General features: G+C 26.9%; 1 protein-coding gene across 4 annotated transcripts in view; it reads right to left on the reverse strand.

The window, feature by feature from the left end:
• Positions 1–1,641: 1,641 nt before the first annotated feature.
• LOC101235318 (cellular tumor antigen p53) overlaps positions 1,642–23,722 on the reverse strand; it is a 32,836-nt gene continuing 10,755 nt past the window's right edge. For 2 of the 4 annotated variants that reach the window (XM_065801704.1, XM_065801705.1), the window contains 6 exons: positions 20,548–20,781; positions 19,066–19,378; positions 18,226–18,439; positions 12,160–12,343; positions 3,212–3,309; positions 1,642–2,599 (listed from right to left, as the gene is read on the reverse strand). In XM_065801704.1, coding sequence (XP_065657776.1) covers positions 2,572–2,599; positions 3,212–3,309; positions 12,160–12,343; positions 18,226–18,439; positions 19,066–19,378; positions 20,548–20,781 — 1,071 coding nt within the window. In that variant the 3' untranslated portion in view covers positions 1,642–2,571. Of the gene's footprint in view, positions 2,649–3,211; positions 3,310–12,159; positions 12,344–18,225; positions 18,440–19,065; positions 19,379–20,547; positions 20,782–23,722 lie in introns of all 4 variants that reach the window. The other 2 variants (XM_065801703.1, XM_065801706.1) reach the window with 1 other exon arrangement.

The raw sequence follows: 23,722 nt of genomic DNA on the forward strand, positions 1-23,722 counted from the left end.
CGATCCCCACCACGTCCCTGGTAGTACCGCGCTCAACTTGTTTCTCCGCGCAGCGGCCTTGTTTGTCAAGGTTTGTGTTTCGGAGTTATAGAGTTGAGAGAGGGTTATAACCACTATTAAGTAACAAGTAAATAAAAAGGTTATAACCACTATTAAGAGGGTTATAACCACTATTAAGTAACAAGTAAAAAAAAAAGGTGTGCATATGTACTAACAGGAAAAGGTGTTGCAGACTAATGCCATCGAACTGTAAAAATAACAGCAAAAAGAGTTCCGTGCAGTATACTCAAGCTAGTTTATTAGTACAACAATTGGTGGCTGTAACAAAATTTATTGAGCGAGGTTTAACTCTTCGTAGTAACATTCAAATGCACTACTGTGCTAATAATCAAAATTTTATTGGTCATATTGATCTTTGAGCGGAAGTCGATCCATTTTTAAAGGAACATATTTAAAGTACGGAAATCCAGGAAAAGGTAATGAGTCATATCTGTCTGCTAGTATATGCGAAGGGTATATTGATATATTGGAATTAAAAGTTTTTAACTGTTTGCCAAATATGAAGCTCTAATTTCTAATTGTTTTCTATTTATCTTTTTTCAAAATTTTGTTCAAAATTGACTGATTTTGCAACCTTTTTGACATATTTTCGTAATTTTAGGTATAAATTGTTGTAAAATGATACTTATATTGTTTTTTATTTTCTTATGTTATGCTCTTATACACTTTTTAATTTGAAATTATGAAATTTGGGGATTTTTTTTTTTTAGTGGTGAATCACCTTAAGTCCGCCCTAAGTAAAGTTTATTTTTTTTTTAGTGGTGAACCACCTTAAGTCCGCCCTAAGTAAAGTTTATTTTTTTTTTAGTGGTGAACCACCTTAAGTCCGCCCTAAGTAAAGTTTATTTTTTTTTAGTGGTGAACCACCTTAAGTCCGCCCTAAGTAAAGTTTATTTTTTTTTTAGTGGTGAACCACCTTAAGTCAGCCCTAAGTAAAGTTTATTTTTATTTGATTCGCTATTAGAACAATTTTTTTAAAATAAAAAATAAATCTGTGAAACGATCTCGGATCTCCGCCACGGAATCGCTACAATTAATCTCTCGCCAAACAAACATACTAATTAAAGCGTAATTCAACTTTATAAAAATAATTAGAAAAGAGTTGCCTTAATTGGAACACTTAAGGAATAAATAATTATTAACCAAAGATAGCTTAACTATGAAACCATTTATGATTTGATTAATACAAACAGACAACCCTACTATACTTTTGACCATAATTTGACTTAATTGATTGCACTGTTATTGAAAATAAATTTGTTTTGCAAAGATACCATTTATAAAGATATAGTGTGAACACAAAATTAGATCACCGAAAAAAAATGACGCAAAAAAACTTGAAATCATTGGTGCATGTGCATTTTTTGAGGAACTTTCAAAATCTGTCAAAACGTAAAATATAAGGCGTTTTACTAAAAATATGCAAAATATAGCTATGGTTTATTTTTTTTTTCAAAAATAAATGCAAGTGTTATTATATATATATATATATATATATATATATATATATATATATATATATATATATATATATATATATATATATATATATATATATATAATTATTAAAAATATTAATTATTAAAAAACAACTTTTTTCTTCGCACTCAGAAAACAGAATTTTTGAACAATTAAGTAATTTTTCAATACACCTACAAATATAAATATTTATTTTACAAAAATAATAAACCTTATAAAATGCTCAAAAATAATTTATATGTTCTTTTATAAAAAGAAAAATTATTACACTTGCAATTTTCATATAAAATTCTAAAACAAATTTTATGCTTCTATTTTTCTTTTATTTACACACACATTAAATCTTTTATTTCAATAAAAAATGTAAAATATTGATAAAAATAGTAAAAACTTTATTTTATATCCATAGAGATTTATATAACAAAGAAACAAACAGATCATAATTAATTAAACATCAAGAGACATTGTCAAGAATATCGTCACCTGGAGGTAAGATCAATCGGACAAAATATTTTCTACAGAAATAATTCATATTTTAGAACTGCATATTTAAAGTTTGAAAAAGATGTAGTCTTATATAAATAGGAAAGATTTAATATTTTACACGTCAACGTCCACATTTAAACTCAAATCGGCCAAAAACAAGCAAAAACTAAACAAATCCAAATGAACCTAATATACAAACATAATCTAGGTCCAGATTAATAATTCAAAAAACAAAATAAAAATACAAAAACCAGTGACTATTAATTGAACGTTGTAGTTACGAATGGAAAAAGAAAACACTTGTAATAACTTTCAATATAATAAAACTCAAAGTTAATTTCAAACATTAATCAATTAATAGTCGAAATTGAGTTATGAATACGGTTACAAAACGTAGAAGTACTCTAAATGTACATTATCAGATGAAAAACAAATCTAACTTGCATAGTAGACTTTCTTTTGAACGGCTGAATACATTCAACAGTATATTGATCAAATAAACTATTCTAGCTTTTAAAATTAGACGAGAAGAACAAGAAATACGCATCACAGCATCGTCAACTTTTTCTGTTTCCTAGAGATTTTATGAAACATTATCAGGACTTGATACTGAAGATATGGGTCTAAACAACAAAATTTGTTAAAACATGTATGTATTCTTAATGCTAATACCCTTAAAACCATGCCCAAGCAGGGAATGGAAAAGTAAGGGGTTTTAACTAACCCTGGTACTGATAACCAGTGTAACACTGGTAACAAACTTGTTTTTATTAGCATTGTGTAACAGTAGCATTTTAAAAATTTATTCGAAGCAGTTATGTGAAACTAACTTTTAACATTTAATAACTTATATTACCTATAATCAAATGAAAAAGTTAAGAGCAAAAGGGTTCATATATATTAATTAATTTACAAGAATATTACTTTACAATTACCTTATTATACAAAAATAAAACAGAAATAAAACATTTTTTTATTACAATATTTTATATAACTAAATGAATGGAATAATGTTAAACATAGATGGTACTTTAACAAAAAATTATTAAATAGTAGAGGCATGAAAAACTCCCATCCCCTAGTTTTTCTTTCAAAAAGCTTTCCTAATTTTCCATAAATCATATACGAAAAAAAGATAAAAAATTCATTTGCTTTAAAAGTAAATAAAAATATAAAGATTACTAACGATGTGCTGCTTTCCAAAACCAGTTCAGCTTGAGGGAGTTGCGTTTCCAGGGTGACTAGTATTTGTCTCAGTATTTGATAAAATACAGGATTACTTGTCTAAATAAAAGATTTATCATAGAAAATACACAACCTCTACATGATGAATATAATTATTAAATAATATATAAATTAAATTAGCTGATCAAAAAAAACAGAGTTTGCAATGTTACAAACACACCATTAGCAAGTTGTGAATAAACAGCCAAATTTGCTTTGTGACATCTGTTTTACTATTTGTGTCAATCTCAATATTTTAATATTAAATAGATATAGGTCATATTTAAGCATACATTTATTTTAGTAAGCTCACACTAGGTATTGCGAAAAGCCAAAAATGAAATAAAAAAAAAGTTAGAACTATCACAATAATGTTCCTACTGATAACATGTAGCCTAGTAAAATCTAGAACTCTGACTTAAATATCTTCCTGGCTAGTGACGGGCTAATCCAATTAAAACTGAAATTTAAAGAAGTTCTTTTTTTTGACACGCTTAAAGGTTAATACAGTTGGAGCAGTCCTGTATAAATACAAATATATATATATATATATATATATATATATATATATATATATATATATATATATATATATATATATATATGTATATATATATATATATATATACATATATATATATATACACACACACATATATATATATATATATATATATATATATATATATATATATATATATATATATATATATATATATATATATATGTATATAAATATGTATATGTATGTATATATATATATATATCTTCTATAGGATACTAAGATAAGTTTTGCTTATCTTTATAGCATACAGCGTTTTCAGAAAAAAACAAAGAATAATGAAACAAAAGATTGCTGCCCCATCCCAAATCCTCAGTAGATGAGGCAGCATTCTGCTGCGAGTCAGGCTATTTGTCAGTTGATGTATGTACTGAAGCCCCCAGCAGCAGGCTATTTCAATGTGACATCAGAGTGCTCATCTAATCAAGCAATTTAAGTTGCCAACCTCAATCTTTTAGAGGTTATTGCCGACTTGCAGACTATTGCATTAGCTCAGCAAAAAAAAATTAATTCTGATTCACTCCCTTGTTGGGAGTGAATCAGAATGAATATATATATATATATATATATATATATATATATATATATATATTCATTCTGATTCACTCCCAACAAGGCTGCAAGCAACCACTATTAATTTTAGTAAAAAAAAAAAAGGAGTTGAAACGGTTGACAGAAGACTTTAAGAGTTGTAGGTTGTATGAGTCAGAAAAACATGAAGATGGGAGAGAGTTCTAAAAGGTTGAAATGCAGGGGAAAAAAATAGACAAAAGTTTTTAGAGCATGCATGGACAAATACAGTAAACGAATGAGACTTAGCTGAATATTGAGTCAAGCAAGAATGAGTTTTAGTTGATGAAACTAGAGATAATAGCTCCTTTGAGCAGCGACCATGATATGTAGAAAAGAGAAAGCAATGCAACTTTATGATAATTGAAAATAGACTCAAGGTTAGCAGATAGAGCGGGTCCAATGCATTTTTGGACCTTGTCTAGATAAGAAAGAGCATCATTAGAAAAACCAGCCCAAATATAACAACAGTATTCCATACAGGGACTATTAAGAGATTTGTAGAGGTACAGAATGAAATCAAGAGAGAGAAAATGGCAAGCACGATGAAGAAAAGCAACATTAACAAATGCTAATTTAGCAATCAATTGTATATATTGTTTCCATGAAAGATCAGTAGTAAACAATAATCCAAGAAGACGTAAAGAAGAGGCCTCAGTGAGAGGGTTGCCATTCATTAATATAGGAATGTCGAAAGTATTGCGATAGTTGATTGCAGTAAATAAGTTTAAAATAAAGTTTAGAAAAAAGTTTCGTTAAAATTTACAAGCCACTGCGAGCCCCAATCTGTTACAGAAGTGATATCAGATTCAAGATTGGCTGCCTGTTCTAAGCAATAAAAAAAAGAAGACTTTTTGTCAAGACAGAAATATAAAGTTGAGTCATCAGTAAAAATAGCAACTCTTTATGGTTGTTGGAAAGATTAATAATGTAAATAAGAAATAAAACAGGATCAAGGATAGAACCTTGAGGTACCCCATAAGTTACTAGAAATGAAGAAGAGTATTGGCCTTTGAGGATGACTTTAGTAAAACAGTTAGAAAAGAAATGATTTTATAAATCTAAAAAACTTTCCCAGATAGACCATATGAAGCAACTTTTGGAGTAGACCAGCATTAAACCTTTAACCTCCTTTAAATAAAAAATCACAACTCAGTGTTTTTCATGCGTTGTATTTATCTTTTGCGATTAATTTAAGTCTAATTTAAGGTCCTAATTTAATTTAATTTAACCCCATTTAAATAAAAATTTAAGGTCAATTGTCCAATATTCTATACATGCTCAAGCCCATTTTCTATTAATAACATTGTCTTAAAAAAAATTAATTTGAAAATAGATCAACTTAGTACTCAAATGAAAGGAAATTTTATATAAATCCAAAAAAGGTATCAAAAAACTTATAGAAGTTCATGTTTTTTATTTTTGATATAAAAAACTGAAGTTTTTTTGCAATAAAATCTAAAAAAGAATTAACACAAAAGGTAACCACAGCACATTAAAAACACTGAGTTTTGGTTTTCTATCTAAAGGAGATATAGGCACCATAATTTCTATATATACATACATATTTATAAAGGGAGAAAGGATATCTTTAAATTATTGAGTGATTTCTTAGTGTTCTTCTTGTTGATAATCAATTGTGATTTAGCTCTACATACAGGGGGCAGAAATAAAACCTTAGTTGCCATTTATTTAAACCTTTTATTTAAATTAGCAAAATGGAAAAAGTTAAATGTTCCTTTTGCCATAACATTATGTCTAAAAATTGACCTTGAAAAACAAAACCCAGATAAAAAAATAAATTATGAAAAAATAAATTACAAATCATCAGATGAAGGTGGTCAGGGAAGCACAGTAAATTATAATTCAAAATTTTTCAATTTTCCTTAAAATAAAGTACAGTATAGGGCTTTTTTTATAAAAGCCTACTAGTGATATGTATTTTTCTGACAAATATAACAAACAATGTAAGACTAAATTACTACACAATATACAATTGCTTAAAGAATTAAATAACCTTGATAGTTTGCTTATTTCTTTGAGCACTTGATGTCTGATATTAATATGGCATAGTATTATACTACTGTGATCAAAAAGTAAGGTGAATTTTTTTATAAAATGAAAAATCTTTATTTATTCTTCCAAATCTGTATCGTCCCCCTCAAAATAATCCCCCCCGGCCCCAATGCACTTTTGCCAACGTTTTGTCAAAGTCCTCGGTAAGGATAGCCTTCAATGCGCGTGCCGATTCACGTTGGATCTCTTCAATGGACTCAAAACGATTTCCCCGGAGTGGTCTCTTGAGCTTTGGGAACAGCCAGAAGTCACACGGCGCTAAGTCGGGCGAATACGGTGGTTGTGGAGCAACATGGGTAGAGTTTTTGGCGAAAAACTCACGAAGAACCAGTGCTGTGTGCAAAGGCGCATTATCGTGGTGCAAAATCCAAGAGTTATTGGCCCATAATTCCGGTCTCTTTTTACGAATAGCTTCACGCAAACGTCGCATAACGCTTAAATAATATTCCTTGTTGACAGTTTGGCCAGTTGGAAGGAATTCGTAGTGCACGACACCACAATAATCAAAGAAAACAGTCAACATGACCTTGATTTTTGAGCGACTTTGACGTGGTTGCTTCGGTCTCGGCTTGCCTTTTTCACGGTATTCACTCGATTGGTCGGTTGTTTCAGGGTCGTATGCGTAGACCCAAGTCTCATCGCCAGTAATAATTTGTTTGTAGACGTCTTGATAGTCAGAAAGCATTGCTTCACACGTTTTAACGCGACGCTCTTTTTCAAAGAAATTGAGAAATTTCGGCACTAAACGTGATTTGAGTCTGATGAGGCCCAAATGATCCTTCAAAATCGCTTGCACCGACCCAAATGATATTCCAACCATGTCAACAAGATTTCGAATGGTTAACCGACGATTTGCAAGCACCAGTTCTTTGATTTTGTTGATGTGGCGATCATCAATCGAAGTCGATGGTCGTCCGGAGTGTTCCAAGTCATCAACACGTTCTCGGCCTTCTTTGAAGTCTTTGTACCACTTGTAAACATTTTTTTGAGACATAGTCTCTTCACCGAAGGCCTTTTGCAACATTTGATACATTTCAGCAGCAGAAATATCATTCCGCAAACAAAATTTAATAGCACTTCTTTGCTCAACAAAATTAGACATCGTGAAAATCGCCGAATGCACTTTTGGTACTTCAGAAACAAGCGTAAACAAAAAAAAATAATTATGAGTTTGACATGTAATTTGGCGCAAATGTTAATGACATTCCTACCAACTGAAAAATAAAAAAGATTGGACGATTCGAATAAGGTGGGAAGTTTAAATTAAAAATTCACCTTACTTTTTGATCACAGTAGTATACTAATTATATATGTAATTTTAATTTTAATGATCATTTACTAAAAGTATACTGGAATAAAAGGAAACTATTACAAAATTTATGCAAAAAAAAAAACAACTAAAAAACATGTTTTTTTGACCCAAAAAAATGAAATAAGAAAAAAACGCAATTTATTACCACTCGAAATGTCTTTAAGGACTATCCTTCATTACTGACCTCTGATGGAGACCATATATATATATATATATATATATATATATATATATATATATATATATATATATATATATATATATATATATATATATATATATATATATATATATATACATATATATATATATATATATATATATATATATATATATTCTTATATATATATATATATATATTCTTATATATATATATATATATATATATATATATATATATATATATATATATATATTCTTATATATATATATATATATATATATATATATATATATATATATATATATATTCTTATATATATATATATATATATATATATATATATATTCTTATATATATATATATATATATATACATACATATATATATATATATATATATATATATATATATACATATATATATATATATATATATATATATATATATATATATATATATATATATATATTCTTATATATATATTCTTATATATATTTATATTATACATATATATATATATATATATATATATTTATATATATATAAATATATATATATATATAAGAACTTTCTATTCACTTTATGAATGCTTTTTTATTGTTATTATTTTTATTTATTTTAATTTTTTTTCTAGTTTCTTTTTTTCTAGCACGCAACTTAAAAATCACTTATCTTAAGGTCTAAACAAAATCCTTTTTAAGTTACGTGCATTCCATTTTGTGCAGTATTTCCCAATAAAAGAAAATGAATACTACTACAAAGTATACCATTATTGTATTCTCCTTGATTTTGGCTAAATAATAACTTATTTGTTTTTTTTTTCACTTATTTATTATTACTCATTTATATATTATTTTTACTATATGTTTTGAATATTTTTATTATTTATATATTTTTTACGCAGCATATCTCTTAGTTCTGCCAAGTTTCATTTGAATTATTTGAATAACATAAACACAAAACTTCCATTACATTTGTTCCGCTTTTTAATTTATTTGGTTAAATACTTATGAACGATGGTGTATTTTAATTGTTTTTTATATAAACAAACAAAATTTATGCATCTTTTTTAATTTTCCCACACTTAAAGATTGTTTTGCAATACAATCACTTTTTATTCTCAAAAAAACATCCTTAAAATACTGAATAAGACTTTATATTACACAATATGCTTATCATAGCTTGTATTTTAACAAGTTGTATAAACTAGATATAAAGGCTATTTAAAATAACAATAATGCATAATAATATTAACTTTTTTTTGTATGAAAGTTTACCATTTTTAAATAGTCGTTACTGAATAAATTTATAATATAATACTAATTGAAGTATTGTTATAAAAAATGAACTATTCTACAGCTACTTTTGCATTTGTTTTAAAATAAAAAAATCATGTTTTAATTGTTATTATTTTTCTATTACTCATAAAAGTCTTAATTCATTTTAAAAATGGCATCTCTTATACAAAAGAAATGTAAATCGAAAAAAAAAATCTGAGTCAATAAAAAAGAAATACACATAAGCATTGAAATTATCAATAAAATTTGGTTAGTTGGATACCGCTTGAAGATATTAATACTAGTTCTCTGCCTACTACTCGCAATGTCTATAAATTTTTTAGGTTTATATATTTTTTAAATTTTAATTGGTGTATTACACACTTTTTTTTATATATGAAAATAATGTGCTTTAATTGAATTTCTGCTTTTGTTTGTTAAGGTATTACTTAAAAACGATGAACAATTCGTTTCAAGTTTTTTCCAAATATAAAAAAGAATTAAATATTAAAAGTGATATTTCAAAATTAAAGTTAGCTGCTAAATTAACAATAAAAAATGTTAAAGTATTTTGGGATAAAGCTAATATTCCTTGCAAGCAGGTAAAATACATTGCTGAAAGTATTCTAAACCTTCATGATAAATGGAGAAAGCTTGTAAAGTCTATGTGCAAAAAATTTTCAAAAGAAAGATTTACTTGATTAAGATTTCAAAAAAATAATGGATGATATTTTTGATATCAGTTTTCCAAATTGGAAAGACAATGTTAAAAAAATTAGACCACAAAAATCTTGATGAAAAGTTTTTATTTGTTGATTTGCACATTCAAACAACTAATGCAATGTCTATCCGCTTTTTTACTTTTCTAACAGGACTTCGTAAAAAGGCTCCTTTGCTTACCTCAAGTTTATTTTAACATTTTTTCTAATAAACCAATAGAATCTACAAAAATATAATGAAAGATTCCAAAAGTAATCAGTGAAAATTTTTTTGTTTTGTTGCTTTTGTCTTATTTTTTAATTTTAAGTAAACAAATATCTGGTAAAAAGTTCGACTATTTAACTGTTTTAGTAAGTAGTTTTCCAAATTGCCTGGAAGGTAAAATTTTATCTATTAAACCTATTCAGTCTGGTACAGGAATTTCTATCTGGAGAGGAATTATATACAATTTAGAAGAATGGGATCTTAAAAAAAATATTGTTGCCTAAGTTTTTGATACAATGGCTTGTAATACTGGAGTGAGAAATGGAGTGGCAACTCTTCTTGAGGAAACCAAATCTATGAAAACACTTCTCTGACTTGCATGTCGCCATCATGTTTTAAAACTGATACTTTGGGTCATTTTGGAATGCTTTATTTCAAAAGGAGAAAACATCTGATGATAATATAGAATTTAAAATTTTTAAAATGGAATGGCTTAACTCTGAAAAAATTCCTCTCAAAATTTCTAATAGGACCCTTGAAAACCCTTTCTTAAAAAAAGAAAGCAAACGAAACTCGCAATTTTTTAGAGAAAGTTTTACAATCTTAGCATCATGCACGAGACAATTATGAGGAAGCTGCAGAATTAGCAATTTTTTTATTGGGTGGAGAGGAACTCAAGAAATGGAAAAAATGTGGTGCTAGTCATCATGTCAGATGATGGCGCATTTACAATGAACGCACCAAAGATGTTAATCTTTAAAGATGAATTAATGGAATCTTATTTAAACAACTTAAAAATATTTTTGATATTCAGCTCAGTTATTTGCATTAAAGCTTGGTTAGAAGCATCAAAAGCTAGCGATGCACCAATTAATGATATAGAGTTATTTAACGACCTAGAAACTCTTAAAAGTATACCAAACTTTTGTGTGGTCGCTAAGAAAAGCCCAACAAGTTTTAAATGGACACTTTTGGTATCTAACCAAACAGGTGTCTGTATTAAGTTTATTTTCAAATAAACTTTCTCTAAATGATAAAGAAAGAAATGCAAAAAAAATGTTAGATTATGGAAAACCACTTGGTATCAATTGCAGTAAACCAACTCTTCCATTAATTAAAATTCTGGAATATTTTCTTATATTGGGAAAAAATCTTGGCTAATTTTTCACAACTTAAAAGATGATGGAAAATGGCTCAAAACTCCTTCATTGGAATGGGAGGAGAATACTAAATATTTGAAGATGAAGCTATTTGTCAAAACTTTAAAGGTAAACGACGCGGCTGAGAGAGGAACCAAGTTGTGTTCTGATTACCTTCAAATACTTACAAAGGTATACCAGAAAACTAACAATTTAGAAAAAAAATCAACACAAACAAAACAAAACATTTAAAACAGATTAAAATAATGTTTTTAATTATTGAAATATTTCTATTCTTTAGGATGAACCTGTACGAAACGATGTTTTTAATGTGACCGAAAATCACAGAAAAATTGTTGGCAAAATAAATAAGAAGCGGTTATTTGCTGATTTAGCGCAGTACAAATAACTGCTTTTATAACACTTTTTTTATAGGATAAAATAGCCTGCATTAGAAGATAGTTACATATTTTAATGAAAAAATATTGTTTTTAACAAATATTTTTTATAGAAATAAAAACTATTATTGTTCCACAAAGTGATAAGTCTATTCTACAAAATTTCAATTTTGACATGTTTTAGGTTTAAAATGAAAACAATCAAATCAAATTCTGCAGCACTCAATAATGTTTTTATATAATTTATATTCTTATGTGTAAAGAACCGTGTTTCTTTGCAAACGAGTGAAATTTTCGGAAAATTTTGTTTTTAACCTACCCTAATATATATATTATATTACACAATCACACTAGTATAGTCAAAATACCATTTTAAATAAATTAATGACTGTTTACTGCTAGTTTTTTTAAGCGCTGGTATACATGTTTGCAAAACAATATTATTCAATAATATGTAACAAAAAGTAATTTAATAAATTCACTACTTACAGTGATGGTATAATCTTGGTTGTTATCATTACTAGAGCTTTTTCTTTTTTTCTCGCTATTTCTTCTACTTTTACAACTTTTTGTTAAAATATAGTTTGGTGAACCAAATTCCTCATTGGTTCTATCACGACCAGGGCATGCACAAACACGTACTTCAATTACCTGCCGGCCAAGTACATAACCCCTTTTAAAAAATTAATCCATTAAAATAAACATAAAGAAACAAAACAATGGAGAAAAAAAATAATTCAAAAAAGAAAAGTATTTTAGAGTTTTTAAAACTTCTACATGCTCCAGTAGAAGCAATTTACTTTACAATAGAACAGACAGAACAAATAATCAGTAAAGTAAAAGAAGGAAAACAAAACTGTAATAACAAATCTACATAAATTACTACTTGAAAGATTTAAGAACTTTTTTTTCATTCAATTGTTTTGCATCCTAACATATTGCTCAAAGAAAGATAATTAGTTAGGATGCAATTTTTTCTTATCTGTTTGAAAAAAAATTTACTAAAAATATCAATGAATAATTTGCAAAGTCGGAGTCACATGTTTATTTTTTGTCTAGCTCCATGGTTATATAAATATCAGAGTTTTCGAAAGTTTTGAACCTCTGTTTGAAATTTAACTTTTGCCTTCTAGTTTAGCTATGTTTGTTACATTCTTAAAGAACATTTTATCGGCAAGCAACCTAAACGTCCCCAGGATTTTATTTTGTGTTGTAGAATTTTTCCTGGATTTAAAAACAAATATTTTAAATATAGGAATAGGAAATTTGTAAACTAATAAAAAATGCTCACCTCTCAAACTTGTTTCAAAAAAGATAGAGTTGTTTATGAAAAGCGTAAAACTGATGAGCTTTTACACAAAAGGCTGATGCCAATGTGTTTATGTGTGGAAATAGCTGCATCTGGTGAAATTGAATCCGCTTCAAACAAACATATGAAAAAAAAAAAAAAAATTTCGACGTTATGACTCAAGTCAAAATTTCAAAAAATTACACTTCTTACACTCACACAGACAGTTGGTCAATAAAAAAAAATCACAGGGCTGACAATGCCAGGCCCCCACTTTTTTTCTAAAGGACTTTTTTTTTTTTTTAGAGAAAATTCTACATATAGAAGACTTTTTAAGAAATAGACCCTGTGCCCCTTCACTTCGAAACCCGTGTCATCGGCCATGACTCAGTATTTTTTGACTTCAAAAAAAATTGTAATACAAGAAAAATTAGGAAAACAAAGTGAAATATTATCGAATGTTAAAAATTAGATGCAACATATCTAAAGCAACATATTTAAAAAAAACTTCTTTTATTCAATATGAAAGGACTTCATATTGAGTTAAAAAAAATATATAATTATCTTAAAATTTGATTTTCAAAATTTTGTGAGCTAAAACCCAAGTGGTGCATTCCTGTGAGTGGTATTTCTGGTCTGCATGCAGTTTGTGCTTGTCAGAACCACCACAATGTAAAGTTTCATGTACAGAAAATTCCTGGAATTGCTGATTACATAAACTCATTGAAACTAATGATTTGCATCAATGAAAATAGAGTTTGTAAAACGTCTAGTTGCATGAGCTAATCTACCGTCACTTAAGGATCCTATTGATATATCAAGCAAAATGTACAGCTGGTGTGTTCAACATGTCAAAAGAATATTATTTATTTTTGTTGATAAAGTTTCTATAAACGCATATTACAAACTTCAATTTGGAACAGAAATACCATTCTTCTAAAATACCTGGGACACGAGATCACCACAGTTTCAAACCAATGTCACTTACCTTAATACACATACAGTAAGTTAGACCAATGTCACTTACTTTAATATAAATAAGTAGAGTTTCATTTGATGAAATATCCACTAGTGTGGATATTTCTACCTGAAGAGTTTACATTAATGAAATTTCAAGTTATACTCCAGGAACATATGTAGCCTGCATTTATCATGCTCAATGGTATTTAGGAATTATTCTTAGTATTTCAGAAGAGCATCAAGATCTTCATATAAAATTTATGAAATAGTCTCCTTTATGTAGGAAATTCACATGGCCATGCAGAGATGATCTTTGTTGGGTACCCCTGATTCATGTTCTATGCAAAGTTCAGTCTCTTAAGGTTTAGTCTAACAGTAGAAGATTTCATAATATTGACTTAAAAGAAATCAATGGGAGTAATTTGTCATTTGAGAAATTTAATTTTTTTTTGAATTTTAATTTTGTTTATTGTCTTAAAAACATTTTATTGACTTAATAGCTAAAAAAAAATTTAAACTGCAATTTCAAGTTATAACAAATATCTTAAAATATTTAGTGTCATATGTTTTGTATTTAAAACATTTGTAAAGTTTTTTCATCACTTTAATTTACAAATTGCAAAACATTTTGTTTGATTTTCATTAAAAATTGTTATTAAGTGGTAGTTATAAGGTTATAAACATTGGTATTTTTTAATCATCATTTTATAAAAAATAACATTTAATTCAATGCAATTACTTATTGTTTTACCAACATTTGCATAACTCCTAATTAGTTAATGCATAACATACTAGTGTATGCTGTGTATGGCAAGCCCTGCAGTATGTAAATTATTTTAAAGTTGCACCATGCTTATGGCATGCATTGTCATGTATGCGTAGCTTCAAGGGTGCTATGTTTACAGAATATATGAGTAAAGTGGATTACAGCGCATGTGATGAACAAAGCTTAATATTAATAAATAGATACCAAATTATAAACGCATGAGAGCAAAATAAATAGAATTTTTAAGAGAATGTTATTAAGTTTTAAATAGCAAGAAAATTTTTATACAAAAATTGGTTTATAATTTATATGTAATTTATAGGTTAAATTTTACTTAAACACTGCTCCCATGGCAAAATATTGTCTCAATTACTCTGCAAACAGTTTGTTGGATAGCTCATATGGAGTACTGGACCTTTTAATTTACTACTTATATATTATTCTTGTTTTACTGACATCATGCTTTTTATGTATAATATATTTTAATCTTGCGTAATCTTGTTTTGTATAGTTTAGAATTACTTTATGTTCATTATTATAAAGTAATTCTTAACTATACAAAACAAGATTATGCAAGATTAAAATATTTTTATTTATTCCACTATTTATTTTTTGGATTAAGACTATTCTACAGCAAAATAAAATTTTATTTGTGTGATATAAGAATGTTAGTAATTTAAGTATCAATTTAAATTTTTTTCAAATTGATAAATAATAAACTTTGTATTACTGTTACAACCTTTTGATTTATTTTGAGTATAACAGGTTTTGAATACTTTTTCGATATAGTATTGACCAATAATGTTAACCCCTTTTCAACATATATCACAAATGAATGACACCTGCTGTTTTAAGGAAAATGTAGAACACATTTAATCGGAAGAAAACCGAATCGGCATATAAAACAACATTACAATACTACAATAGCTATAACCAGTAAATAGCGCCATTATGACTATAATAACTAAATAACAATTATATGGCGACTATTTGAACAATATTGTTTAATAAATATTTTTGCTATTGAACAAAACTTTTGCATAAAGTGAGTTATGTTGTTGAAAATAGATTAAAAAATCTAAATTTACTCGTGAACAAGAAAAAAATCCAATATAGTCAATGTAAAATGGTTAAGATCTTAAAAATATAAGTTTTAATACATATTCGGTATTATTTGTGATAGTCATCTGGTCTTACAAACCTGGTTTACTATTGTTCTTCAACATTCAGATTAATTACCTAACAATAGGAATTGTGTCCTGTTGATAGTTAAAACTTTTTAAAATATAAATTTTTTTCAATGTTAATACACCTCCCCAAGGCCAAGAAGGCCACTACAGATGAGGAGGCTATTTAGTTGTGATTTTAATCCTCTCTCTATTCTATAACTCTGAAACACAAACCTTGACAAACAAAGCCGCTGTGCTGAGGAACAAGTTGAATGCAGTACCTCCAGGGAAGTAGTGGAGATCGAAAGCATTTAACCGTTTTACATTGACTATATCACTTTTTTTATTTTTCTTGTTCACGAGTACATTTAGATTTTTTATATCTATTTTCAACAACAACAACAAAACTTTATTTATACAAAAGTTTTGTTCAATAACAAAAACATAATAATAAACAAAATAATATATATGAACATATTAAATAAAGTTTTGAATAAAAATTATTAGTTGAAGCACATTTTAATTGTGTAAATTTACCTAAGTGCTCTGGGCACTTTTTCTAAAATTTTTTTTAATGTTAACAAGATCTCATTTTTTCAAAGTTGCCCTTTGAGAAAGAGTAACTTTGAGCAACCTATTATTTGAAACTATAATTGTAGGGAAACTTTGAATGATTGAATTTCATACATTTGTGTTATATTTTTCTATGAATGAGTTTACACTGGATGAATCATAGTTGTAATACTATATGCGCCATTTTAGAAACTAGAAAATAAAAAAAGTGGTACTCATTGTACTTAACTTACTTGTAATAAAACTTGTAATGTTCTTTATGATTTAACATTTTAAGGGAATTTTAATAATTTGTACTTAAAACTATTGAAACTTTTTAAATAACATTTTTGAAATGTTTCTATAGGAAGCCTAAAAATCAAGTTATTCTCTGCATGGTTATACATGCACATACACAATCTTGTTTTTTTGGATTTTCAACTTATTTTATTGGGATATAAGACACTTTTAATAAACTTTAAACAAACTCCAAGCACCAGAAAAATGATTAAAGTTGATGAGAATCCGAGAAGGATGTGTCCAGATCGGTTACAGATTTTGGAAACACCTAAAACTATAAATTATCTTTATATTTTTATTTTATATTTTTGAATAAATATAAAAACCTTATTATTTTACTGAATTGATCACATATAAATATTATATATATATATATATATATATATATATATATATATATATATATATATATATATATATAGATATATATATATATATATAGATATATATATATTTATATATATATATATATATATATATATATATATATATATATATATATATATATATATATATATATATATATTAGTAGAAAATCACTTAACAAAAATTTTTTCTATTTAACACTGTGTTTCATCAACAAAGATTCATCAGAAATGAATGATCAAATTAATAAAACTTCAATTTATACCAAAAATTAAATTACAGGAAGTTGCAAATGTCTTAACTACTGTAAATTTTTACACATTTGTGGAATTTGCTGACACTATTATAAAAAGAATTCTTTAGAAATGATTACTTAAGCTATTTTTTCTTATTTTTTAAGTAATCATTTCTAAAGAATTCTTTTTATAATAGTGTCAGCAAATTCTACAAATGTGTGAAAATTTACAGTAGTTAAGACATTTGCAACTTCCTGTAATTAATTTTTGGTATAAATTGAAGTTTTATTAATTTGATCATTCATTTCTGATGAATCTTTGTTGATGAAACACAGTGTTGAATGAAAAAAAATTTTGTTAACTGATTTTCTACTAATATATAATTGCTCTGTTCTTTTAAGAACATTAAGCATTCTATTGTGTAGAATACTTTTTAAAGTTGTTTAAATATATATATATATATACATATATATATATATATATATATATATATATATATATATATATATATATATATATATATATATATATATATACATATATATATATGTAAATTATGTTAGTGTATTTTACAAATAGAGTGCTCAATGTTCTTAAAGAACAGAGCAATAATAAATTTATATATATATATATATAATATATATATATATAATATATAATATATATATATATATATATATATATATATATATATATATATATATATATATATATATATATATATATATATATATATATATATATATATATAATTTAATTATCAACACAAATTTTAAATCTCTTTGTAGGAAGATTATTATTTTCATAACTAAAAACTGCTAAAATGTTTACCTGATTGACTATATCCCTATTTTATTTCATCCCAAAATCAATCACCTAATATTATTAACAGATATTTATAAAACCAATATCACTTACTCGCATTCTAGAATAAATATAACGTCGATTCTTCGCTTAGAATGGCTGCTATGACCACATGAGTTGAAACACATAAATGAGAGGAGTTCTATTTGATACTCAGCACCAACTTGAGGCCCATTATATGGCACTGTAACAAATAAACGACCATCATCTGAATGATTATAGCATGATTGAAGATTACTGGCACGAATAAAATGATAACGAGGACCTCCTGTTTATTTTAAAATAAAATAAATTTAGAAAAAAATCTTTCATCTTTTAAAAATTAATTTTTACAAATAAAAAAATACAAAATGGATGAAAAAATATGGATCTATTATTGGTTACAGACCTACCCTACCTTATCCTTTATTGTAAATCTAAACCTATTAAAAACTGTTACATACCTATCTATACCTATTGCAATCTGTTATACATCAGTCTATTATAAAATATTATAAAACCTTATGCATCAGTCTATTATAAACAAACTTAACAATGTTAAGTTTGTCATAACCTGTTATATCTATACCTATTACAACTTGTTATTATATACCTATATATACTTGGTATAATGGCTTATTTTTGCTTAGAAAATAAAACCTAATTTTTTGTAATAGTTAAATATTTAAATATGTTATAAGTCGTTATTTTATTAGTTGATATTTTCATTATTTTTTTATTACTATAGAAACAAGATAACTATAAAAACGAGATGAAATGCTTAGAAAGATACATTACAGCTACACCTATGTTATTTTACATTTTGTAGTTTATTTCTCTAAAAGAATAAAAACTTCAAAACTTGAATATTTATACTACTAATAAACCTTTTTGAATAAATATAAAAATAAAAACCTTCATCATCAACTTCAGCATGATTGGAGCATCTTCTAACTGGCTCACTTAGAACGTGAGTTCCTTTAAATACTGGTAAAATTTTAACATAAGAGTTTGAAGGAGGTTTTTTTTCTGTTTTAAACATAAAAGGACATTGTGATGCTCTTTGAACATAAAGTTTTTTTAAAATTGATGAAAAAGTATAATCTGCAGATTTTGCAGCACTTTCAGTGTGTGGACCAAGAGATAGTTGAAATTCAAATTCTCCAGGAAAATTCGTTGTGTCAGGCAAATGATCTATATTAGTCTGTATTATTCTAGAATAATTTTGCTAAAAAATAATTAATTTATTAAATTTATAAATAACAAAAATTACTATGAATAGATTAAAATAACTACACAAAATAGTTATAACTAGACAGATATAAAACATTTAAAAAATATTTTTATTAAGTGAAATATTTTTAAATAAAAAAAAATAAAAAAATCAGAATCAATATCAGACATAATAAGGAAATTGTTTTTATATCAAAAGAGTCTCTGATCACTGAAAGAACTCCTTCCAATCTTCTTTAGTCCAGGTTTTCACATGAGGAGTTTCTGTTTCTAACATGGACAACAAGCTTTAAACCCCATGTCCAACAATCTTCCTCTAACTGTTCTGTCATTCATAGAAACATTGTGCTTCTCTATAATACCCTACAGCAGTTTACTTACTTTTCTGTTCTTTTTATACTCTCGTACCAGAAACATATCGGCTCTTCTGCTAACTTTAGAGTTTCAACTGTAGTCTGCTTTCTTGGAGTAAGATCGCCCACATATTTACCCTTTTTACACATTTACCCTATTTACTATTAAGACTAATTCAAAATCATCATTAAAATCACGGATGTGTCTTGATTTATCAATAAACTTTGTTTATTGTTCTTGACTTTGTTTGTCCCAACATCATAGTAACAAACCGGATCAAAGATTATTTAGCATGCATTTTGCAGTTTATTTTTATTTATTGACATATGTGACACAGTGATTGTATGTGATTTCAATTAATTTGGCCAAATACAACACTAAAATAATATGTCATATGAAAATGTACCTAAAATCCTGAAAATAACCATTTAGTACATTATAAGTTCAAAAATATTCTCACTTTTTTTTTAATTTAATCTCTGTGTTATTTATTTTGCATTTTACAATTAACTTACATTTAATAATAAATTAGTTTATTTCTTTTGGTTTTATCTTATTTCACACTCATTTTCTTGCATATTGACTTTTTAATCTCAGAACATAGTTTCATGAAAAAAAGAAAAAGGATATCTACCATAGTGGTTAAAACACAGTGATTAAAATTCTACAAAACTAAATAAATAGAGCAAGATTAGAAGTAAAAAGATTTAATAAATATTATATATACCTATTAATAAATATAACTATTATTATTATAACATTATACCTATTAATATATTATAACTATTAATAAATATTAATTTTACCCACCATTTCCAAGTAGAGATTAGGTTCACAACTAATTGCTTCGCGTGAAGATAAGGATTGCTCAGTTTTACGTGCATAAGTGTTTGTTCCACATGAAGATAATGTTTGAAGCGTGTTTACAAGGTTTGTATTGATATTTATTGAACACCCATTAGAATAATCAAACGGATAAACTTGATTGTAATGAGGTGACTGCTCTTGCCCATAAATGGAACAGTCGCCATTTAAATAAGGAACCTGTTTAAATAAACCTAAATTATATTATTTTGTAATTGTTACGTTAATAACTATTTTAACAAAATAGAAAATAAATGCAATTAGAAAATAGATACAGAAACAAATGAAATAAATATAAACAAAAGTAAAAATGTAAATGAAATATATATTAAATATTTTAAATAAATAATACATTTTAATGGTTACTAGAATTACTGAATATTTATTGGGATTCAAAATCTCAGTATAAAGAAGTGATATAACAAAAGATTTAAGGAGACTCTTAAAAGAATGCTACATGCAAGTGGTTGTGAAGTAAAGAAAAATGAAGAAAAAAAAACAAACAATACAGCCAAATATGCTTTGAATACAATGTCATTTGGCATAGAAACCTTAGTATTAAAAGTATTAGGTAAATTTTCATCAAGCACAAAGAATGTTAAAAAACTAAAAGACTGCTTCAATTTTTTGAAACAGACCTAATATAAGACTTTACACCATGTGTCAGATTTTATAAGACTTAACAGGTATTATAAGAATTTACATCCTTGTCAGGTCAGATGTATTGGTCATTATGATCAACCTGCTACTAGTAACATGTAATCCTGCGCAACCTGTTCCATGTCCTACTGTCTTGTACGATTCACTTTTTAAGCAAAGGCTAGAAGAAATATACTTCCTATCATCAATACTATTTAATATCGTGTCATCAATACTATTTAATATCTTTAATATCATATTTTAAGTTACTATATGTATGCTTGTAAATTTATGTATGTATGAATTTACTGTAATCCTTTGTTTGTTGTAATGTTTTTCTTTGATGTAATGTTTTTCTGAATGCATTTGCAAAATATACCCATCAATGTTTTAAAGTACTGCTTACAGTAAGTAACTTCTTTGCCCTAACCCTGCTGGCACTGAAGCCTATAACTTCTGTATTTCTCAACCTCCTACTCAGATAGTAAATTTTGTGACTTGTTTTCCAGACAACCCAATCACTTACCTCCACTGCTTGGTTTGTGCCTTGTTTCTGCCCCTTGTTTATGTTTAATATCTTTTTGTTCTCCTTTAGATGGTTCCAACCATGCAATAATCTCTATAAATTTTGATTGTGACTGTCTACTTCAGACTCACCCTATCACGCTACTTACTACTATCCTAAAGCTGACTGAGATTCTTTTCCTGACTTTCCTGATCATCGTGACTTTGTGTTCTTGGGCTGATATGTTTTCTATCTCTGCTGATAAATGCGCCTCCAACATAACCTCCTGGTTCCAGGCAGGTACGGAAGCTTTTATTCCTTCTAGTTAGTTTCAAGTCAAGCCTCATTCCATTGCATGGTTTTCTACTTCTCATACAGCTGCTATATCTAAATGCAATCATTTTTTAATCTTTTTCAAAAGAACTCTTAAAAAAAATTACCTATCTATCAAGATTATTGCATGGGTGGAACCATCTAAAGGAGAACAAAGAGAAATTAAACATAAGCTTGGGGCAGAAACAAGGCACAAACCAAGGAGTCAAGGTAAGTGATTGAATTGTCTGGAAAACAAGTCACAAAGTTAACTACCAATTTAATTAATTTACACAAAGTTAACTAGTCAATTTGCAAAGGTGCTGTCTGATGCTAAAATCCATTATTCCCAGTTCACTAAATCACATATCATATCTCAGAAGTTATGCTCTAGAACCATCTGGAAAATCTTAAACAGTGTCATTAACAAAGACAACTTTTCTTCTAATTCGACTTTTGAATCATATAGCCATACACTTCCTGCCATTCCAGTTGAACAAGTTAACCCATTGTTAAACATCCAAATCACTCTGGCTTTTGTTTCCCAAGTCATATCTCAAATAAATTCTTCTATGGCTAAACTAGGTTAACTTAAATATATTTGCAATTCCATAAACTAGGTATTTTTTTGGCAAAAACCAAGAGGTTTTTGTTTTTTTTTAAAAAAAAAACTAAAATAAAATAAAAATTTGTTTTCAAAGAATATTTGTTAAAAGACTTGTTTTCATTCTTCTATTTAGTATTTTGTTTTCTAGAAAAAATCTTTGTATTTTTTCCTAATCTAGAGTACAAATATTTGAAACTGCATTTGTATTTGGAAAATGCTAATTGCATATATAATTGCATTTGAATTTGTATTTGGAAATCTAGAATTAACATATTTAAATTTGATCAAATGTATTTGATCCCTGATTGTTCCAAAAGAAATTCAACTGATCTAGCATCATCAAGCAATTTTGAAATACCAACTTGTGACAATTAAGTAATTAAAAAAAAAAAATCTAAAACTTTTTTAAGATTTAATATTTGTTTACTAATTTTAATCCGATAACAATGATAACTAATACTTATTAGCACTACAATCGAACAACATTTCTGCATGTAAAAAGAACTGAATGTGCCGTAATGTCACGAAACTTCTTACTTTTTCTGCAACCTGAGAGAGAAACATGTGTAGAGTTGAGTTTGCAACTTGCAGCTGTTTTTGTGATTTATCAGGCAATCCAGAAATAAACTACTCATCAATTAGGAAATATTAGTTTACTAAGCCTTGTCAGCTTTCCTAGGTAGATATGGAAGACTTGCTTACTTTGAGTATTTTACAAATTTTACAAGTTGTTAGCAGTGAAGCAGAGAAAGCGACAATTTTTGCATTTTTTACATTAACATAATCTTTTTTACTCTTTACTCAAGCCCTAATAAAGATGAAGTTTTGTTATAAGTTTCTAAACCTACTCAAAACATTATCTGAAATTTCTATCATATTATAACAGCAATTGTGCAAACTTAACAGTGATACTAATTGACAAAATAACTTGTAGTAATGTTTATTATCAAATTGTTACAAAACCTCTCCTCCTAATATAAACATTTCTTAAACTGCCGAAGAGTGTAACAAATCCATCAGATGTATAACAGTTATGTGTAATAACTGTTTGTATATAA

Source organism: Hydra vulgaris, chromosome 07 (assembly GCF_038396675.1).
Source record: "Hydra vulgaris chromosome 07, alternate assembly HydraT2T_AEP".
Lineage (NCBI taxonomy): Eukaryota > Metazoa > Cnidaria > Hydrozoa > Anthoathecata > Hydridae > Hydra > Hydra vulgaris.